The following is a 19,018-nucleotide window of genomic DNA, read 5'->3' as shown; positions in this document are numbered from 1 at the left end:
TCCAGCATCTCTGCAGTTTCTAGGTGTGGCAGAGCACGGTGCGTCACAGCTCAACCTTGTTTGTTCCTCGTCTGACTCACCCCAGCTTTCAGTGCATTAATGCAGTTAGGCAGTTGCAAATGGTACAGTCGGGTTTATGACCGTCTACCACGATCGATAAACAGTCCCAGTATTCTTCAACTCATGAATCTTTGCCTTTGGTGCATGTTTATCACCCTTGCTTATAACACTCACAGCTCTTTAAAGCTTGTGCTGCCTGAACACCAGCAGACATCATGGAGGCATCAAATCAACAAATTCATTTGGAGAAAACCAATTTTTTATTAAAAAAAGAAACACATACAATCAAAACATTTTGTATAAAAGACAGTCACATATTCCACCTACAGTAGAATGTTATTGTTAGGCGAGACTAAGAGCCATCTACTATATGAAAATAAGATTCTAAAATACGAATCTTAGTCTTCTTACACTCAACCAGAATCATTTCTAGACGCCAGTTAATGCTGCCGCTTGGAGCACCCTAGATGCCGATTTGTGTGTTTCATCGCTGAGACCCCGACACTAACCAAACTCTTAAGCCCAAAAAAAAAAAAGGGGAAAAGAAAACAAACCTCCGAGGCCTCTCTCTCATGCTGCTGACCACACAGAGGCAGAGTAATGAGGAGGTGGGTTTGGATTAGAGCACCCAGTGTTGAAATGAGAATTTCAGATTCAGCTTTCCTGGTTTCTCATGACTGACTCATAGCAAATCGACAACTGCACAAGCTTTAAAGTAAACAATGTTGGTGCAACAGGAGGCATCCATTTTGCAGTTCCACAGGGGGATTTCGGAAACACTGCCAGGAATCACTCTTTCTAAAAACTAGGCAGAAAAACTAGACTAGCGATTCTGATTGTAATAGATTACGGGGGAAAAGCAATCATGTGCGCAGTTGATTCACCCAAAAACCAATCCATAGGTGGTTAGAAACAAGGGGGGAAAGATGGCACAACATACTAACAAAGGGATAATCCACGGTTGCTACGTTTGCTTCAGGCCATTAGAAAGCATGATTTAGATTGCTAACAAGACCTTCAGCTTCATCATACACAGGCTGAAACGTATTCAAGCTAAAAATGATTTAAAACAAAAGACTGAATAAATGTGTGCTGGGACAGTTCAAACATTCTAACACAAAAATCATCAGTCCCACCTTATTTCTCTTTCTCCAATATCTTTATTACTCAGCTGCCAAGTGGAGTAGATAAATGTGCAAATATTTCCTTTTCCTCATCACTATTAATGTACGAAATAGCTAAAGAAACCCAAGTATAATACAATGGAAAAATAAATATTTCTGTGGAAGAGAGTAGGCCAAAGGACCCCTTTGCTTTTGCACATGCTGGGAGGAGAAGGTGTGATGGAAGCAACCATGAATGGATGCATGTCTGATCCATCAGGTACAACAGTACAAATACAAACAGGATGCAGTGGCGTTTTTACCCAAGGAAAAAAAATTAAATAAATCAGCTTTACTCTTAAAAAAAGCACCCAATTCTAACCAAATACCAGAATCAAAGAGCTGAAAAACAGTCACCACCACCGAAGGGGAAGCAGGGAACACATTTAACATTCACAGGCCAAAGACGTCAAGTTGTCCGACAGAGGGGGGGGTTAGGAGCTGAGATACTACTATGGTACTATATTCTAATGACTTAAGTCACTCTGATTCCTCAGTATTGCTAGTGCCCAAACTACACTTTGTCTCGACTCCAGCCACAGATCACGCACAAAACCTGACTGATGTGAGCTCTGAAAACTAAGGCTTGTGGTTGTGAGGAAAGACCGAGTACCAAAAAAAGTTGACATCAGTAACCTTTAGTGATACTGCAAACGTTTTCACGGTGGTCATGACTGAACTTTAGACCACTAGCACGAATAGCTTTGTTAAATTACTTGTCGAGAAAAGTCAACAAAATGGAGAAATCTAATGAGCACCATTTTTTTGGCATCTCCACATCCTTCTTTGGTGACCAGGAGTAAGAATAGTTGTGGGAGGGACAAGAGGAGGAGAAAGGAGGGGGTATAGTGTTTAGTCCCGGATGTGAAACGCACAGGACGAGGAAGAGGAGAGCAGTGCCGTGTTTCGAGGCGAGCGGTAAGGCCGAGGTGAGTTAGTCCAGTTGGAGAGGGTCCGTGTTGAACAAATAGCTCTGTCGACCAGGGAAAGAAAACTCCTTGGCAACACATCAAGAGCACCAGCTATCAGTTTGAGAGTCAAAGCAGTCTCAGATAAAAAGAAAAATCATATATATATATTTATATATATATATATATATATATATTATATATACACTTGTACAAAAAGAAAGAAAAAAATCCCTGAAGTATTACTCATGTTGAACAGTTTTTTTACTGAGGTATGAGAAGGGGTGGCGATGTGTCAGTGACTCCAGCCCATGAGGTGGCTGACGCGGGCTTTCTCAGTCATGCGGCGTACCCGTCCTGAGCGGGATCTACCCAGGTTGAGGGGGTCTTCCTTCGACCCATGGCCATCATCCTCTGAGTCGTCCCGGTACAGAACTGTCCTGCGGCCCTGGTTACGTGTGTTGACCCGCTGAGACTTGCACTGGTTGCCTCTCGAACTGCTGGCTGCTGCTGCCGCTGCCCCTCTCTGCACCTCTTCAGAATTGTCCTCCTCCTCCTCCTCCTCCTCTTCTTCAGGTTCCTCCTCCTCCTCGGGTTCCTCCTCGGGCTCCTCCTCGGGCTCCACCTCGGGCTCCACCTCGGGCTCCTCCTCAGGCTCCTCCTCAGGCTCCTCCTCAGGTTCCTCCTCTTCTTCTTCTTCTTCTTCATCCTCCTCCTCCTCCTCCTCTCCCGCGTCCTCTTCATGTTTTACATCCACCTGTTGCTGCTGCTGCTGCTCCTCCTCCTCCTCGTCCTCCTCCTCTTCTTCTTCTTCTTCCTCCTCCCCTTCCTCCTCCCCTTCCTCCTCATCTTCCTCCTCATCTTCCTCCTCATCTTCCTCCTCCTCATCTTCCTCCTCCTGCTCTACCGGCAGCTGCACTCGTGCTTTTTTAGGTCTCTGTGCCGCCTCCTCTCCTCCTTTGTGTCTCCTTTTCCCTGAGGCCGACACCTTACCCTTAGCTGACAGGCGTACTGACAGGCAGGGGGCTTTGCTGTAGTCGTGGTCTCCCCCTTCCACGTATTTTTCCATCTCAGAATCAGAGCTATTTTCGCTGTCCGACGATGACGAGGAAGTGGAGGATGACGAGGTGGAGGAGGACTCTGACGAGGAGCTGTTGGATCCGGACGCCTCCCTATCATTGACAGACTGCAGCGCCTCTCGCTTGTGGCTTTGTCTGGAGCCGTTACTTAGGTGCAAGTTACGCTTGTGCCCTGAAAACAACACAAGAGGAGGGTGGTTCGTTTCTGCATCGTGACTTTAAACTCACATTTACAACAAAAAGGCGTCGATCCATTTTTGGTTAGGATGCATTGTTCGTCATACCTGACTTCTTCACTGGAGTTGCTTGGCTGCGAGTCACCCGATGGGGCCCTTCATTTCTGCTCTCGCATGTCCCTGAACTTGGTGAAGAAGGCTGGATGTCCTCTTCCTCTGCTACACTGCTGCTTTTCTGAGCTAAAGAAACAACACAATTCATAACAAAAGTTATTTCAGGACACCTTTCAAATAGAGCAGGTCAAGAATGTACTCCTTATAAAATGATTCACGGCACAACAAAAATATGATGCTTTGATAAGTGGAACATACTCATCAGTTGTCCAGTTGTCAAGTAATGTAAAACAAATAGTAAACTTTTCTCTTTGGGTAATGACATGAATGAATTAATGTCATAAAGTTTTTTCTTCCCCAACACTGATACCAAAACAATTTACAGCAAGATCCTGCACAACACAGGGACCTAAAACCACATGAAGCCACAATAGTGCAGTCATACCCTGATATGGTCTCTGAGAACGATTCTTGGTTGGGGTCTGGGATTTTTTTGACTTTGACACCTTCCCTGACTTGTGCTTCCCTTTAGAGCTGGACATATGGAAACATAGAAAAGACATTTCAGAATAATTAACCACATGACACAATAGCAAGGCATCAAAGAGAAAACAAGAAACCATATTTTTAGTATTTCAAAAGCTGTAAAGTGTAAAACAGGCCTTAAGTTTATTGCGGCACATTTGAGATATTTTTAGGAGCGGCAGACATTTGATAACGTGGAGTGTCGACTGACAGGTTTGTGAATGAGGCTCAGTACCTGGGGGATGGACTATTAGGCGGGGAGCTGCCTCCGTTGTGCAATCTGTCCCTGTAACTGAGTCTCTGACGAGCCCGCCGTTCATTTTGAATTGCAGATTTGTGGTCGGAGATGATGGAGATGATGTTTTTTTCAAAGAAGGCTGACAAGCTGAGGGTCATGGTGTAGATCTAGACAAGAAACAAGAGAGTTGTAATGAAACCACTAGACTACTTCTATGTCAGACTATAGTAACAACACATTTTTAATCCCGGGAATGCTACGTCACCTGTGATTTCTTGTTAGGTGTGTATGCTTTGGAGTTGCTGAAAATGAGGCGCACGTCTTTGGCAAACTCCATCGGGCTTTCGTAATTCCCTTCAATCAGTGTTTCTGACACTGTAGCCAGGTCCATGGGCATGTCAATGATGTCTCGGTAGTCCTGAACAAAACAAGGCAGAGAACCGAAATGTTCACGTACAGATTTATTTCAATTTGAATTCTACTTTTACACCTGTGGCATGCATTTCTAATGTTATTTTGAGTTGTGTTTTCTGGCATCAGTGATCTTATAACTGCAAGTGATGTTTGTTTTAGGTTCTTTTACCGGATACTCAAAGAGATCCACAGGCTGTCTGAATGGTTCTGAATCCGGCGAGGCGATCATTCGACGCACCAGCTCTCGGCATTGACTTCGCCATGCTTTCACATCCAAAACCACACCACGTTTCTTAGAATTTGGATTGGCTCCCTGGCAGAGAGAACATGACATTAACCAAGACTGGAGCTACCACAGATGATTACAAGTCTGTGATGGTCTAAGATGGACTGTTATGGTTCACTGGTCCCTCTTACCCGATGTCCCGTAGATGTTCCTGGAGTGTCAGAGTCCACATCCAAGTCAGCCTGCAGAGGAACACATACAAACCCAAATGACCATTAAAAACAAAAATTTAAAGAAAATGTAGTCACCAAAATGTAGAAAACTAAACAACAATAGTCACTCACCTCAGCTTCTCCTCCACTGCTGATCTCACACTTCAGTCTGTGATACAGATCCACGATGTCTGTGCAGCTCTGGTCCCTGAAGGAGACACAGGACCAAGGAATCAGACACATAGTATTGATTTTTAAATTGATTGTTCTTCCAGTGTTGAAGTGTCAATGAGGTGGTTTTAACAGGAGGTCTGTGGAGTCTTACCCGATATAGTGCAGGAGAACATCAGTCACCACCTTGGCCGTTGCTACAATGGGGCTCTGGGGTTCGTTAAAAGTGCGGGCATTGTGTTCAATGTAGCGCACCTCCCACATTAATGCAGAGATCCGCCTGCAGCAGAGAAGAACATCCGCAAGTGAAACTCAAATATGAACACTTTGGCATCAGGACTTTGAATGTATAGCCAAGATAAAAATGTGTGACTGAGGTTAGGCATGCCGTTCCACCTGTAGAAGCGGTTCTCCAGTCGTTTGCGGACGGTGCTGAGGTCAGTGGGGTAAGCCACCACAGTGCAGTACAGAGGGTAGTCCCGCAGATTTACTGGTGACGCAAATGCCTTGGCTACCTCTGTGGACAATCAGAAAGGAGATGAAACATGGCAGCCATGCAGGTTAGACTTTTCCCGTAACAGTTATGAACCCTGTGGTAGCCTACCCAGTGTAAAAAGCTGATCAATGCCGTGGATGACTCTCTCACACTCCTCATCTCGTGTGTGAGCCCCCCATTCTCCTTCCTGAGGCCCATAAAGAAGAGCCTTTAGCTCCTCCTCTGCCACCTCCACGCCATCACCAACCTGGTCTGGCAACGCAGCTGACGAAGCAAAACAATGCATTTGTGTTTATAGTTTCTAAAGTGTTAAATCTTTTGACATTTGGTCTATAATCTAATAAATGATAACATTTAAAAATGTAATTGCACAGGTTTATAACAAGGTTCAATCTCACTGACCTTCCTCAGGAATAGGCTCCATGTCCCAGGGACTCATTTTCTCTCGCTCACCATTATCCCACCTGATGAAACAAGAAAGAAAGTCATTAAACCACACTGTGTGTGAGATTACAATCACTTTACTTAACTTTATTGAAAAGTGACATTGGGTGAGCAGAACATTTCATTCATTAACAGAAAGCACTGCTGATACAGTCACAAACACTGCAGGATACAGACGTACTTTACAGCATAGCACTGAAACAGGCTATCTGGATACTCCAGCTGCAGAGGCTCCTGGTCCTCTACAGAGCCGAACCACCAGGCGTCATCAATGATGCTGCGGAACCTCATACCTGGAGGCAGGAGGATCAAACGTAAGAGAAGGACTGCCGACTACCATGAACATTAGTGGTAAACATTTCAGGTCAAAAGACTAACCTGGCTGCCAGTTGTGCTCTTTAGCCTCGTTGTAAAACTGCTGAAGCACCAGAAAATCTATGACATCAGGCATGTCATGGTACCTTTTGTGGAAATTAAACAAGCAGTGAAATCCAAGTTAATGCATGTTTAAATCAACATTATCTTGTGCTGTATATACTGTAGATTAATGCTCACTTTAAGGAGAAAGAGTCATTGGTCATCTTCCCTGAGACTGGATCCAAGAAAGCTAGTTTTAGGCAGCAGAGGGTGGGAGGACCCACTTCGTATTTAATTCCAACCACCTTTACAGATTCCTGGTCCTGAAGGGGCAGAAGAAAATCCACAAAAGGTAAGATTTAGGATGAATGAACAAGATCAAGCATAGAAATCAAAAAGAAAAACTTAAGGAGGTACACCCTTAACACTTTTAATAGAACACTGTGGTTCATTTGAGACAAATCGTTAAGGTTAATAGTGTTGAATTCAAAATCTATAATATTCACCTCCCTGACTTCACTTCCATTCTATGTGAGAGACGAGGAGAATAAAACCTTCGTCTCCAGTGGCAAAGCAGATTTGCATGTCCACTTCGCGAGGAATTCAACACTGAACTTTAACTGGTGAAGAATAAGTTGTGCTTAATCTAACAAACCTGCAACTAGACTATTAAGTCTTACCAATACAGAGGTCAACTATCTGGTTCAGTGGCACGTAGTAGGACGCAAGTAGGACTGTGATGATTGGGAAAAATTATCTGCTGTTTTCAGACTCTCTGAACAGCTTGTGTAATGGAGCATGTAAGGGTTGGTACACAACACTGGCTTTTAAATAACACAGTGCCTCACCCTGAGGTCGAGTCTATTCCAGGGCTGTTTCTGAGGGTTGATGCTGTAGGCCTTGGCCCTGCGGACAGCCCGGACATAGGCTTGATGGCCCTGTTTGAAGTAGATGAGCTGGAGGAGGACAAGAGAACAATAATCAAAATTAATGTAATGTAATGCATTTTTCTGTTTGATATTAGAGTGACAGCCCTTACCTCATCTCCCATTTGTGGAACAAAAGGAGAGCGGCGTGGGATGGTCTCCATTATCCATGATGGTGGCAGCCACTCCTCCGCGTCAAGTCCGGCCAGGGAGGATGTGGGTTTCTAAGTATATACAATTTGTTTGAACAATATGTTTTACATATAGACTTTCTCCTGTACTGTGTGCTTAGCGTTTAAAAATGGAGCACAACCAATGTTCTTTACAAAGACTATGTTTGTACTGTGATTTCAGGAGCTGCACTTTGCGTTAGTTCACCTGTTTTGTCTCCTTGGGCTGCTTCTTCTTCTTCTTCTTCTTCTCGTTTTCCTTCTTCTTGGTCTCCTTTGCCTTGTCATCACCTTCTTCCTCCTCAGAGCTGCTGTAACCTTGGGGCTGTACGGGCCTCCTGGTTGATCGCTTTGGCGGCTGGAGGTTGATCCCAACATCAGCTGTCCAATCGGAATATTCGCTGGAGGAGTCACTGGGAATGAAAGACAGGTGTTGTGGTTGAGGTGGGGGATTAGAACTACATCTTGAAAACACTGCTCAGTCAAAGATATATTTACCTGGAGCTGCTTTCACCCTGCCACTGAGCTTCACCATCAGAGGAGGCCTCGCTTTGCTCCACCTGTTCTGCTGCCTGTCAACAAAGAGACAGAAAGCACCCTTAGTATTATGAATGCAAGCTAACAGACACTGCTTGATATCATTTCCATCTTATTGGCGATTAAACAGCATTTTTATTTAATTAAAATGGCTTTTTTTGTGACTGAATAAATAATGTATCATTGCCAACATTTCATTTTAAAAAGGTCTCTAAAATATACAATGGAAATATCATGTTCATTAACATAATTAAAGATGAAAGTTCCAGTAACTTTCGATTCAGATTACTGACAAACTCATGTTTGGATGTCTAGAACAGACAGACTGGAATATACCTCTCCATCACTGTCAGAGTCTATCTGGCTGTCAGAGTTGCGTCGGTTGCTGGTATTTCGACTCCTGGTCCCAGGACGGCGGACTTGAGCTGAGCGTGTCTGATAGGCGTGGCGCTGCTGCTTTTTCTTTGTGGGCCTCAGGGAGCGCAGGCGTGAAGTCAACAGATCGCTCTACAAATTGCAGAAGGAGGGTGGAAAATGAGGAAAGTTGGAATTAACTGGCACAGATAGTATTTTTGACTTGTGAAAACAAGTGTGAAGTGAAGAACAGTGTACCTTGGGTGTGCAGGATACTGGTTTTTTTCTCCTTTCTGCATTGTATAGAGAACATTCCATGTCGCCTTTGGCTTGTCTGCACTCCTCCAAAACTCTAATAAAAAAAGAATAATTTCCATCATGAAATGTACACAATGACTAACAAGCTTTAAGAAAGAAAGACTGATTTGTTTAAAACTCTAATAGGCTCACTTAAACTTTCATCTGATTGAATCCCCTCCATCCGCCTCACCTGAATATCCCTTGGGGCACTTCACTGACCATCACTCTGCGGCTCCAGGCCAGCAGGTCCCTCTCGGTGGCCACTTGACTACGCAGGGCATTATGCTGCATCTGCCACACCCCGTCCACCTGCCTACTTCTGCGTGGTCCAGCAGACGGCGAGGAAGCCATCTCCTCTTCTGCGTCTGCATCGTCACCTAAAAATGAGAAAAAAATAAGTTTGTTATGTTAGTTTGACAATAAATCTCAGAGTTTTACAGGCATGATTTAAAATGTGAAGGAAAACATACCGTCTGCCTCGTCAAGTGGGTCTGCATTCTGACGCTCGTCCTGCTCATTCTGCAACTGTCTGATGAGATTGTCCAATAGGCTCTCTCTGTTTTCTGCCGTTTCCTGGCCAAGTACCTGCTCAACCAACTCTCCATCGCCTAAGAAACAAAAAGGCAAATCTTGGGTCAAACTCTGTCAGTTATATTTATTTATATTTCAAACTGAGCAAGCATTCTGAATGGTACGAGTTATGAGAGAGCGTGATTTACTGTTAGCCATGTATCCTAGCTGGGGTACGAGATGCTCATCCTGGCAGTTCTCTCTTCCTGGCACCAGGCGCTGGTAGTGAGAAGGGTGAGGATTGCCATCGACATCCACCAGGAAGGGTGGAGGCATGAGGTGTGGGGCTTGCTGCGTCTGCTCGTCCAGCACGTAGTTATTAGAGTCACGGATCAGAGGTCGGTAGTCCGTGTGGAAAAACATCTGGTCTGGAATCTGGGGAGAATAAAGAGGACATTTGTGTTGATAATGATGAAAAGAGTTCAAATATACTGCTTGCCCCCCTTCCACAGGGCAGAGCAGGAAAAAGAGTAAGTACAACAGAAAGCTTCTTGATGGTTATCAGCAGTATTCCCTACAGTATTGCAGAAGGATCCTTAGTGACACTGGCTTAAATTCAGGTCTGTAACCACAAATGCACCATGCAGTCTAACTGTATTGATTCCGAATGTTGTTCCTGTAACAGAATGGGAACTAACAGAATGATTAATGGTAAATATGTTTTAAGCAACAGGTTTGTGGTGTTACCTTCTCATACGGTCTGCTGCAGCCGAAGCCAAAGATGAGCAAATGGCCGTGTGAGTCAGTGCAGGCAAAATGCTGCCCATCAGTTGAGAACTTGCAGTCAAAAATAGCACCGTGGCCTTGCCCTTCAATCTGGAAACAAATATTTTAATATGAAATTAATGATAGAGTCAAATAAAAACACTACTGGTACGCGATTCTCATTGTAGATAAATTACCATGTTGAAAAAGTTGCGGATCTTGGCTCCTTTGGTCAGGTCCCACATGTAAATGTTGCCATCATGGCCAGCAGATAGAATGATACGGGAGTCGAATGGGTGAGCCTCCATCACAAACACCTCATCATCATGACCCTTAAAGAGAGAGAGAGAGCACGAACATTCAGTTTTATTCTTTTTTTTTTTTTAATCCTAAAGCAGCTGCACAGTAAACGTTCCAGCTCCAGCTACTCACCGATAAAACGTGCAGCAGCTGTCCAGTGGTTGTGCTCCAGACTTTGAGCAGATAGTTTGACACTGCTGTGATAACAGTGCTATCTGCACGGTCCCAGGCCACCATGGTCACCACCAGCTTGGTTTTATCATCTCCACTGGCAACAGTACTCCTGGAGGAAAATATCTCATCAGACACAAAACACTAAAATGGTTTATGTAGACAGAAATGCCATTGTGTAATACAGTTTACTCTCTTACCCAGGTAGCCTGGCAGCCATATCTAAAGTGACGCTCTTCCACTCTTGTTGCTGGTAATGCCAGATCCTGGCTGTGCCGTCACGACTGCCACTCACAAACCTTAGGCTGGACACATATACACATTTAACTGTAAGAGGCTCAAAAACAAGACAAAAAACAGTTTGGACTCTATGTAGATCTCAGCTAAATACACTCACCTGTCAATGTTATTGCTGAACTGAACAACAACAACTTTATCCTAAAAAACAGAAAAAGAAGATGTGTATTTAAGTTACAGAGACCTTGTTTAAATGCAGTTTGAGTGATGTAGCTACTGCATTTTGTTTCTTACCGTGTGAGCATCCATCTCAGAGACCTTCATAGGAGTTTCAGCACCAAGGTAGTAGACTCTGATCAAATGATCAGTGCCACCGGTAGCCATGAACATACCACCTATTAACAGTAAACACAGAATGCAGTTCTGAGGTTAGGCTCCTTTGGCCAAGTCCCACATGTAAATGCTCTCATTCTGTTGCTATTTGTATATGTTAATTACATCTGACAGTGAATCTTAAAACAAACTATCAAAAAACTTTTTAAAGCTTTTAAAATGTTGCAATGTTCCCAATAGATTTACTCAGGTGAGCCTAAATGATGTGTTACAATGTGTTTTCCTCTGTTGTGTCACTCAAATGACTTTGTCACACTGAATACCCCTGTAACCTAATGTCGATGCATAAATTAGTTGTCTGGGTTTGGTTTGCTGTTCACAGAAACTTAGGTCAAGCACATCTGGAAAATAAAACGATACCAGGCAAGGAAATACACTTACCACTACTGAAGGAGGAAGTGGAGACCTGTACTCCTGGACGTGACCGCTCAACAAACTTGACTGGTTGATCACTGAGGGAACATAAAAGCTGTTGTTACTTCCATGAAACTGTAGTAGACTTTGTAATGCCACTAGATGTCTCAACACTTACTTGAACTTCATGCTGATCGAGTGCCACTTCCAGAAACACACCATCCCGTCTGCACCGGTGGAGCCCAGGTACCGAGTTGTCCCTTTGACAGCAGGACAAAACTAAAGTGATAGAAAGTCAGTGTTGGTTAGTCACAGGCAGGGAGTGACTATCAACCTTTAACACAATATTACAGTATAGTAAACAACTAGTGTTGTGAAAGCTGACATTGGAATTAGTATCGGGATGATGACAAATTTTGCCATCGATTAAACAAAATTTTAATTTAGACTAGTCAACTAGTTATCTAGGTATGCAGGGGCAGATTATTAGATTATCGGCATGTACATGTCAGTAAACACAATGGGATACAACTGAAATTGGCACATATGGACAATATTGTCTGGACAACGCTGTGAATTAGGATAATGTTAAATCTTTCAGGTAGCAAGTAAGCTAAAGCTACGTTAGCTAAATAAACATCGGCTGTCGGTCAGCATATACAGTGAGGCTGACCGGTGTTTTATAATGTGATCGCTAGTTTGTAAGTCATCATAATTTACCATACACTGGCTATTTTCTTTTCAATGCCAGTTCTACCATCCTCTTTCCCCTGAATAGTGCCATTTATAACTATCTCTGAGGTTAGATGGTAGAGAGTGAAATCAGCTGCCAGAATCTCAAAGCAACCACAGTCACGAAATGTAACTATAACTTCTAAAGTGGGAAAAAGATGACTCTTAAAACCAGCAGTGGCATTAGGGCAGGGACCGGGGGCTGCAGACCAGGATAGTGGCTAGTGGCTGCTTAAAAGACGCAATTAACCAGCGTTCTACCTTAATACAATATAATAATTAGTTTAACCGACTAGTATTTCTGGACGTCGACTAGTGAGATTAGCAACATGTAACTGTCTAGTCAAGTAATCGCGCATATCCCTAGTTAGAATAAGTGAAAACTGGCATTATGGTGTATGATTTGGCTAATTTTATGGCCACTTCAGTTGTTTTGAAGAAGCCTGAAACAAAGCTACCCATTTATTATTAGTTTTTCCTTTAAATGAATCAGTCTCACCTGTATGGATGTGATAGAGGCACCATGGGCCTGCAGAACAGTGATAGGTGCACAGGTGCGAAGGCACCACACTCTGATGGTTTTGTCACAGCTCGCCGAGGCAATGAGAGTATTCTCGTGGTTGACGGCCATGTCACAGATCTCTGCTGAGTGGCCGCGGAGCGTTGCCAGGAGCCGGCCGTCATCTGTGGCCCAGATTTTCACCAGGCAGTCATCAGAACCCTAAAATACATATGACATTGAAATAAATAAGACAGTTTCACTGGAAACCACCTTTGACTGAGGAGCGTACCATAAATCTTGGCTTGTGAGTTATTGTGAACATCATTTGTGTCATGTAATTGTTCAAAGACAAATTAACAAAGCTTTTGAACTGAAGGATATTTATTTTATACCGTATATTATTCTGATTATTGAATTATATTGTATTAGTGTTTTTTTTCAAAAATATTTATTGCTACTGTATGAATGTCTGTCTAAAATACTTCCACACTTCAGATGATCACAGGCAAGGTTTTATGAAGTGAAGGGAATACACACTGACTGGGTGTGGTATTTCACTGAGATGCACGTCATGCAAATTGACATATTTTCTTTAACGATGATGCTGATTAAATGATGAGTCGCCCAAGCCCCATTCCCAACAGAACTTCCTACCATGACCTGGAAGTATTTATTCACATATTTCAACCCTGCCAATGGAAAGATACTTGATTTGCATTTTTTAAAATCTTTTGTGACATCTGAAAGTTTGCATAAATGTGACACTACAGATGAAGTTTTACTGCAGTAATCATCCGGCCCAGAATCATCACTCACCGTAAATATCCGACGGCCGGTGCGGTCAAAGGCTACACAGTAGACAGAAGAAAGGTGGCCAAGGATACGTTTGTGTATCTTCATGTGTTGGTAGGAGGAAGACGGCAAGACCTGGTTGAAACGAGCTGTGCCTGTGGCCTGGCGAGCACCCATGATGGAAACTTCATATAAAAACAGACAAGAATGATCAGTGGAACCAAAGCTAAAGCAGACCTTACTTCATTTTGTCTAGGGGCTTTAGCTCCTTTTAATGGGAATATTTTTTTTAAGTTTCACACACCAACATTGGGAGGGTCTCCACTGCTGACTGGAGGTTCTGGTGGACGTCCTCGGTGGAGTGCGGCGACAGCTGAGCCACTGCATACTTTGTGGCTACAACCTAAATTACACAGGTAGTTCATTAAAAAGTATATTGTACAGATCTACTGCAACAAAGCATATAAACACAATAAATCAATAAATAACAGCAGTACTTATGTGTTTTAAATAACTATGGTGGATGGGAGGAAAACTCACTTTTGGTGGTACGAAGTAAGGACTGTCTTCCCAGCCCCAAAAGTGTTTGGACTCCAGGAACACTAGGTGGGATCTCCTTCTCTATAAGTGGGCCTATCCGCTGGCAAACGCGGAGCAGATAGTCTGCAGGAATGTGCTCGTTCAAAATCACCTGTAGAAGACAGAGACGGTAATAGAAAGTGTTATGATATGTAGGTAGTATTTAATAACAAATACTGAAACAGTTTTGATAAACAGATTAAACAGCCTGCTTATTACACGACAATCATTTCAACTGACTGATGCTGGATTTTTGAAGACCATACCAATGAAAATAGTTTAAATAAGTTCTTATAAAATCTGACAATGATATAACGGCTGTTACACAAATACATAAAACATATTTTTTAAATAATTCCTTATATCAGTGTTTCTCTTTTTATATATATTGCAATGTTTTATACCACGTACAACTTCAGAAAATATTAGCCTCTCCGGGTTCCACCATTATGACTGACGTTAAAATACACTAGTGTATCCTATTGAGCTATGGACAGTTCACGTAGAAGGGAGGTTTATTCCTAATATAAGATCAATTATTGTTGACAGTTGTTGTATCCTAAATGAACCAGTTCAAGAACCAGGACTAATTTGGTGGAAAAGATGTACTCCCGGGCCACACTTCTCTTGCCAATAGTTCCTGTTTGAAACTATGATTTCGGTGTCTTTGAACCATTCATTTTATTGTTGTATTACTTTATTAATCCCACAACGGGGAAATTCCCACTGCTTACCATCTAATTTAGCTCCTAACTAATCATGGGTGCATGCATGTGTGACGTTCATGAATGTGACAACGTTGCAGGCCGATATTGAAACATAATATTATACAAAATGCAAAACTTACATTCAACATTTTGTAGTATTTTATTAGTTATAGTATTATATGTTTTTTAGTTTATCTATTTAATTTTTACAAAATATTTCAGAGATTCCGCCGTGTTCTACTAGAGGCAGCTTACCACAATGATTATCAGCAATAACCATAAAAACTAAAATGATTACTTTTTAAGAATTGTGATATGTACAGATTGGGTAATTTAACACTTGTCAGTGCGCAGCCACACTATTCAAGCCAGTCAGCAACAGGGGGCACAGGGGCCAGAGCTCCACAACACAGCTGTCAACTTCAAATATCAACAATCTTTTTCCAACATCGCTGACACCTTTATATCTACATGTAGCCTATGTTCTGGTTCGACCACTGCCTACCTGAGCAGTGTGTGATGGCCTTGCTGAACTGCTGCAGCTCACACGTGAGCTAACCACAAAGAACAGACCCTTTTCACTGTCTGTTTTTGCTGGGAACCAGGTGCGGAAAAAGTAGACTCTCTAGTGAAGCGTCACTGCAGCCGCAGCTGAGATGAGCAATGACACGGGCAGTGTGGCTGCTCTAATCTGTTAACATGGGCGCCGAAATAAAAAGCAAGACAGTAGCCACGTACATGCACTGCAGAAGCAGGTACCTGATTATAATGTTGTTTTGTTACACATTTACCTTTATCCAAAAACCTGCAACTGGATATTACAATACACACATGATTTTGATAATATTCTGATTCATTGTGCATATTATTTCTCTGATTCATCAGCTTTCTTGCAACCAGCAAGCCCTCCCCATTCACTTTCTATGCCACTCAACCACTGCTGTGTCCCTGTCTATCAAACAAACAGACACAAACCAAAGGAACTAGTTTCTTCTCTCTTTCAACTTTCTCTCTGAATTTATTCAAGATACGAGACTGGAACACAACCTTCTTAAAGAAGTGAATAAAACTAAACACTGAAATGAAAAAACACCATTTAGAATTAATAATATTTTAATATTATTGGATTTTTTAATAATTCTTTATAAAGACAACAAACAAATTCTATGCTCTGTAATAACAAGCATATAACTATCTACTTCTTCAAAGACGACTTAACTAATTGCGTGGTTTCTTTTTTTTCCGCTTCCTGTTTATACTCATAATTTGGTAGCATGGTTTTGTAATGCTGCTAGTTGAAAAACAATCGAGAGCGAAGGGAGGGGGAGATAAAGAAAGGGGAGGAGCATAAAAGCTCACAGCCAATCAAAATCCTCTCTGTCTATTCTTCCGGTTCGCTCGCAAACACAACTGGGATTTCATTGGCTCCTGCAGAAGAGTGACAGCTTCCACGATGTGATTCAGCCAATCACCACCTTCCCCTGTCTCTATTCTCCTCCTATTAGCCCACACAATAGCTAAGCCTGTACCCAGTTATTTACCAATAGGCCCACACTAATACAAATGTCTAAATGTGTTCTAATAAACAAACATTTTTTTTTTTTAACATCGCGTCAATTATGGTTTGTTGGTTGACTTAAAAATATAAACATCCGCTAAGACGCAAATGTCGATTAAAATAGAAGTTACACGATTCGTTTGATTAAAAAGTGAATTACGAGAATTCCCACTCACCCACTCTCGGAAGGTCCGGTTGTATTTCTTCCCGTCCCAACTCCATCGTTCAGGAACCAGCTAAAGTTAAAACACAGGCTGTTTACAGAGATGGCAACAACAATTTACCAGAGTCCTCTCGACTCGACAACGCGCTGCTTTCACAAACACCAGCCACAAAAAAAAAAAAAAAAAAGAAGAGTGGCCGAAAAAGCGGCGACATAGGCAGTACCAGAGCAAGCACACAGGAGAATAAAGACAGAAAGGTGCAGCTGAACCTACCTCATACTCCTCCAGCTCCTCCACCAGAATCTGACAACACACACACAGCTAGCGTTAGCTGCTAACATCGGCTACTTACTCAGACCGTTTATAACCGCTGTGACTTCATATCTTGTTTGTTGTTGTTGTTTTTTACCTGTGCGGCTTTCTTACAGGGTCCTGACTGGAGAAATCTGGCAATGAGGTAATACAGTTCTGGGAAGAAAGAAAGAAAGAAAGAAAGAGAGGTGTATTAGCTTGGTACCAGCTAGCTAATGTTACCATTGAGCCGAGCTAACGTTAGCTAGCTTTGGGCTGCACTCGGCTCACTTGGCTCGCTGCAAACTATGTGAATGCAAATGAAAGGGAGGCTCGGCACTCACCAGCTTCGGTTTGTGAACACTGTTCTCTCGCCATCACTTGATAAGACAGGCGACATTAAGACAAACTGATGTTTTAGCTTGCCCGTTAGCCGCCGGCTAGCTAACAGTAGCTTGGTGTGTGTAGCTAAAACAGGCTAGTGAATGGCCTCCTCCTTTCTCAAGTTGTTCCCAGACCACCTGGTGCTTTGTGTTAGCGCCCTCCAGTGAAACAATGCAATACTGGACGGGTTGTTTTCTTTATCGAAAGAAAATATATAATAAATATTCAAATGTTAAACTTTCAGTCCCACAGTTGCAGAGAATTTAGTGATATTTCTTTGTATTAATATTTAATGTTTTTTACATCGTTGTTTATGTCACAAACGTACACACACATAGGCTATATCAAGTTTAAATTGTTTTGGAAATCTTCCTCAAATATTGACTCATATTTTATTACACACAGTAAAAGCATTCTGCTTTGATAATTGGGCAGTATTTGGAGACAGTCACTCTAAGGATAGCGTCCTTAATGGTAACAAAGAAAAGCTGCAGGTTATATTGTGAAGTGGTCAATGAACAGCAGGGACCAAATCACCATGCACAATCTTATCTAAAGATTTTATATAAAAGAGTGAGCCTGTGTGATTATGACAACATCATGGACCTTATTTATTGTAGATCAATTAGATCTTGTCATATGATGCTAATAGAAATATTACCATTTACAGAAAACATGTTAATGTTGGAACAAATGTTATTTTTAAAATACATTTGCTCTGTTTTTTCACATGCATTCATTTACTTAAAAAAAGACCTTGAGAAAAAGTTTGAGTCTTGACTAACAACCAAGGTGATGTCGGTAGTTATTAGGTACATTTAAAGTAAATGTCCAATGATTCATGCTTTTTTAAACGTATCTGATATTGACAAAACAAACTAAGAAAGACTATAATCTTCTTTTAAGCTGTTAAATTAAACTTGTATTAAAGTGGTCCATGAACGAAGTGCAAGAGTGGCTATTATTGGTTATTATTGGTTTTGTTGTGGTTGCACATATTCAGTAGGCTATAGGCAGTATGTGTCTTTGACAATGTATAAACTGGCTGTGTGTGTGCATGTATTGACTCCACGATAAAGCATATTCTGGCTGAATGAAATACATTTTAAAGGATTTGAGATACTAGCTGGGATGTTTTTAAAAATGTTTTAATAAAATTATACGTTTTCAATTCTTATGACCTTTGTCTCGGAGCTATTGCAGCAGAAGAGTCTGTACAGAAACTTAAATTAGCTTGCAGTTAAAAAACAAGCCAGTGGACTGACTAAATGGTGAGTTGACCTAGAGCTGTCCTCCTTTACCTGTTCTCACTACTGATTGGATTAACTATCACACAACACTGAACTCACACAAGGTATACTAGTTATTTAAAACTCAAATGAGTGCAAGACTTTTTTGTGCGAGTGCAACCATCAGACCTTGTGGAAAGCCTCCTGATTCAGGTTTAAAATGGTGACCCTCTGCTTATCTGCCAAGCAATGTGACGTTATGTGAGTTGCTCTTGTGACAAAAACATACAGAAAGAATCTGAGCAATGCAGAATTGGAGAGTGTAATCAACAATCCAGGCAGGTGCCAGGGGTGTGAACATGCTGCAGGTAAAAGACTTATTTTAGCGTACACTACATCACCTGGTCTTCACCCTGCACATGAGGAGAAGGCAAATTTGATATTGTCTTTTGTAAAGGAACATTATGATGTAAAAAATAA

The 19,018-nt window shown here is 42.1% G+C and overlaps 1 protein-coding gene across 1 annotated transcript; it reads right to left on the bottom strand.

Annotated features, from left to right (window-relative positions):
- Nucleotides 1-297: 297 nt before the first annotated feature.
- brwd3 (bromodomain and WD repeat domain containing 3) lies at nt 298-17,477 on the bottom strand. Its single transcript, XM_051402585.1, has 40 exons — nt 17,270-17,477; nt 17,044-17,102; nt 16,908-16,937; nt 16,647-16,706; nt 14,167-14,317; nt 13,931-14,029; nt 13,651-13,811; nt 12,832-13,053; nt 11,779-11,879; nt 11,628-11,698; nt 11,148-11,248; nt 11,014-11,054; nt 10,817-10,921; nt 10,578-10,728; nt 10,343-10,477; nt 10,128-10,256; nt 9,590-9,815; nt 9,341-9,478; nt 9,061-9,247; nt 8,829-8,922; nt 8,553-8,723; nt 8,178-8,251; nt 7,888-8,092; nt 7,623-7,733; nt 7,432-7,539; nt 6,782-6,906; nt 6,605-6,687; nt 6,408-6,519; nt 6,185-6,246; nt 5,891-6,046; nt 5,683-5,803; nt 5,441-5,566; nt 5,248-5,323; nt 5,095-5,145; nt 4,847-4,990; nt 4,529-4,681; nt 4,261-4,430; nt 3,946-4,034; nt 3,495-3,626; nt 298-3,382 (listed from the first exon to the last, which is right to left on the bottom strand). The coding sequence occupies exons 1-40, from the start codon at nt 17,301-17,303 to the stop codon at nt 2,427-2,429; spliced, it is 5,520 nt and encodes a 1,839-aa protein (XP_051258545.1). The 5' UTR covers nt 17,304-17,477; the 3' UTR covers nt 298-2,426.
- Nucleotides 17,478-19,018: the final 1,541 nt, after the last annotated feature.

Source organism: Dicentrarchus labrax, unplaced genomic scaffold (assembly GCF_905237075.1).
Source record: "Dicentrarchus labrax unplaced genomic scaffold, dlabrax2021, whole genome shotgun sequence".
In the NCBI taxonomy this organism is placed as follows: domain Eukaryota; kingdom Metazoa; phylum Chordata; class Actinopteri; family Moronidae; genus Dicentrarchus; species Dicentrarchus labrax.
The sequence above is the reverse complement of the archived record's forward strand: the minus strand, read 5'-3'. Positions and strand labels throughout refer to the sequence as shown.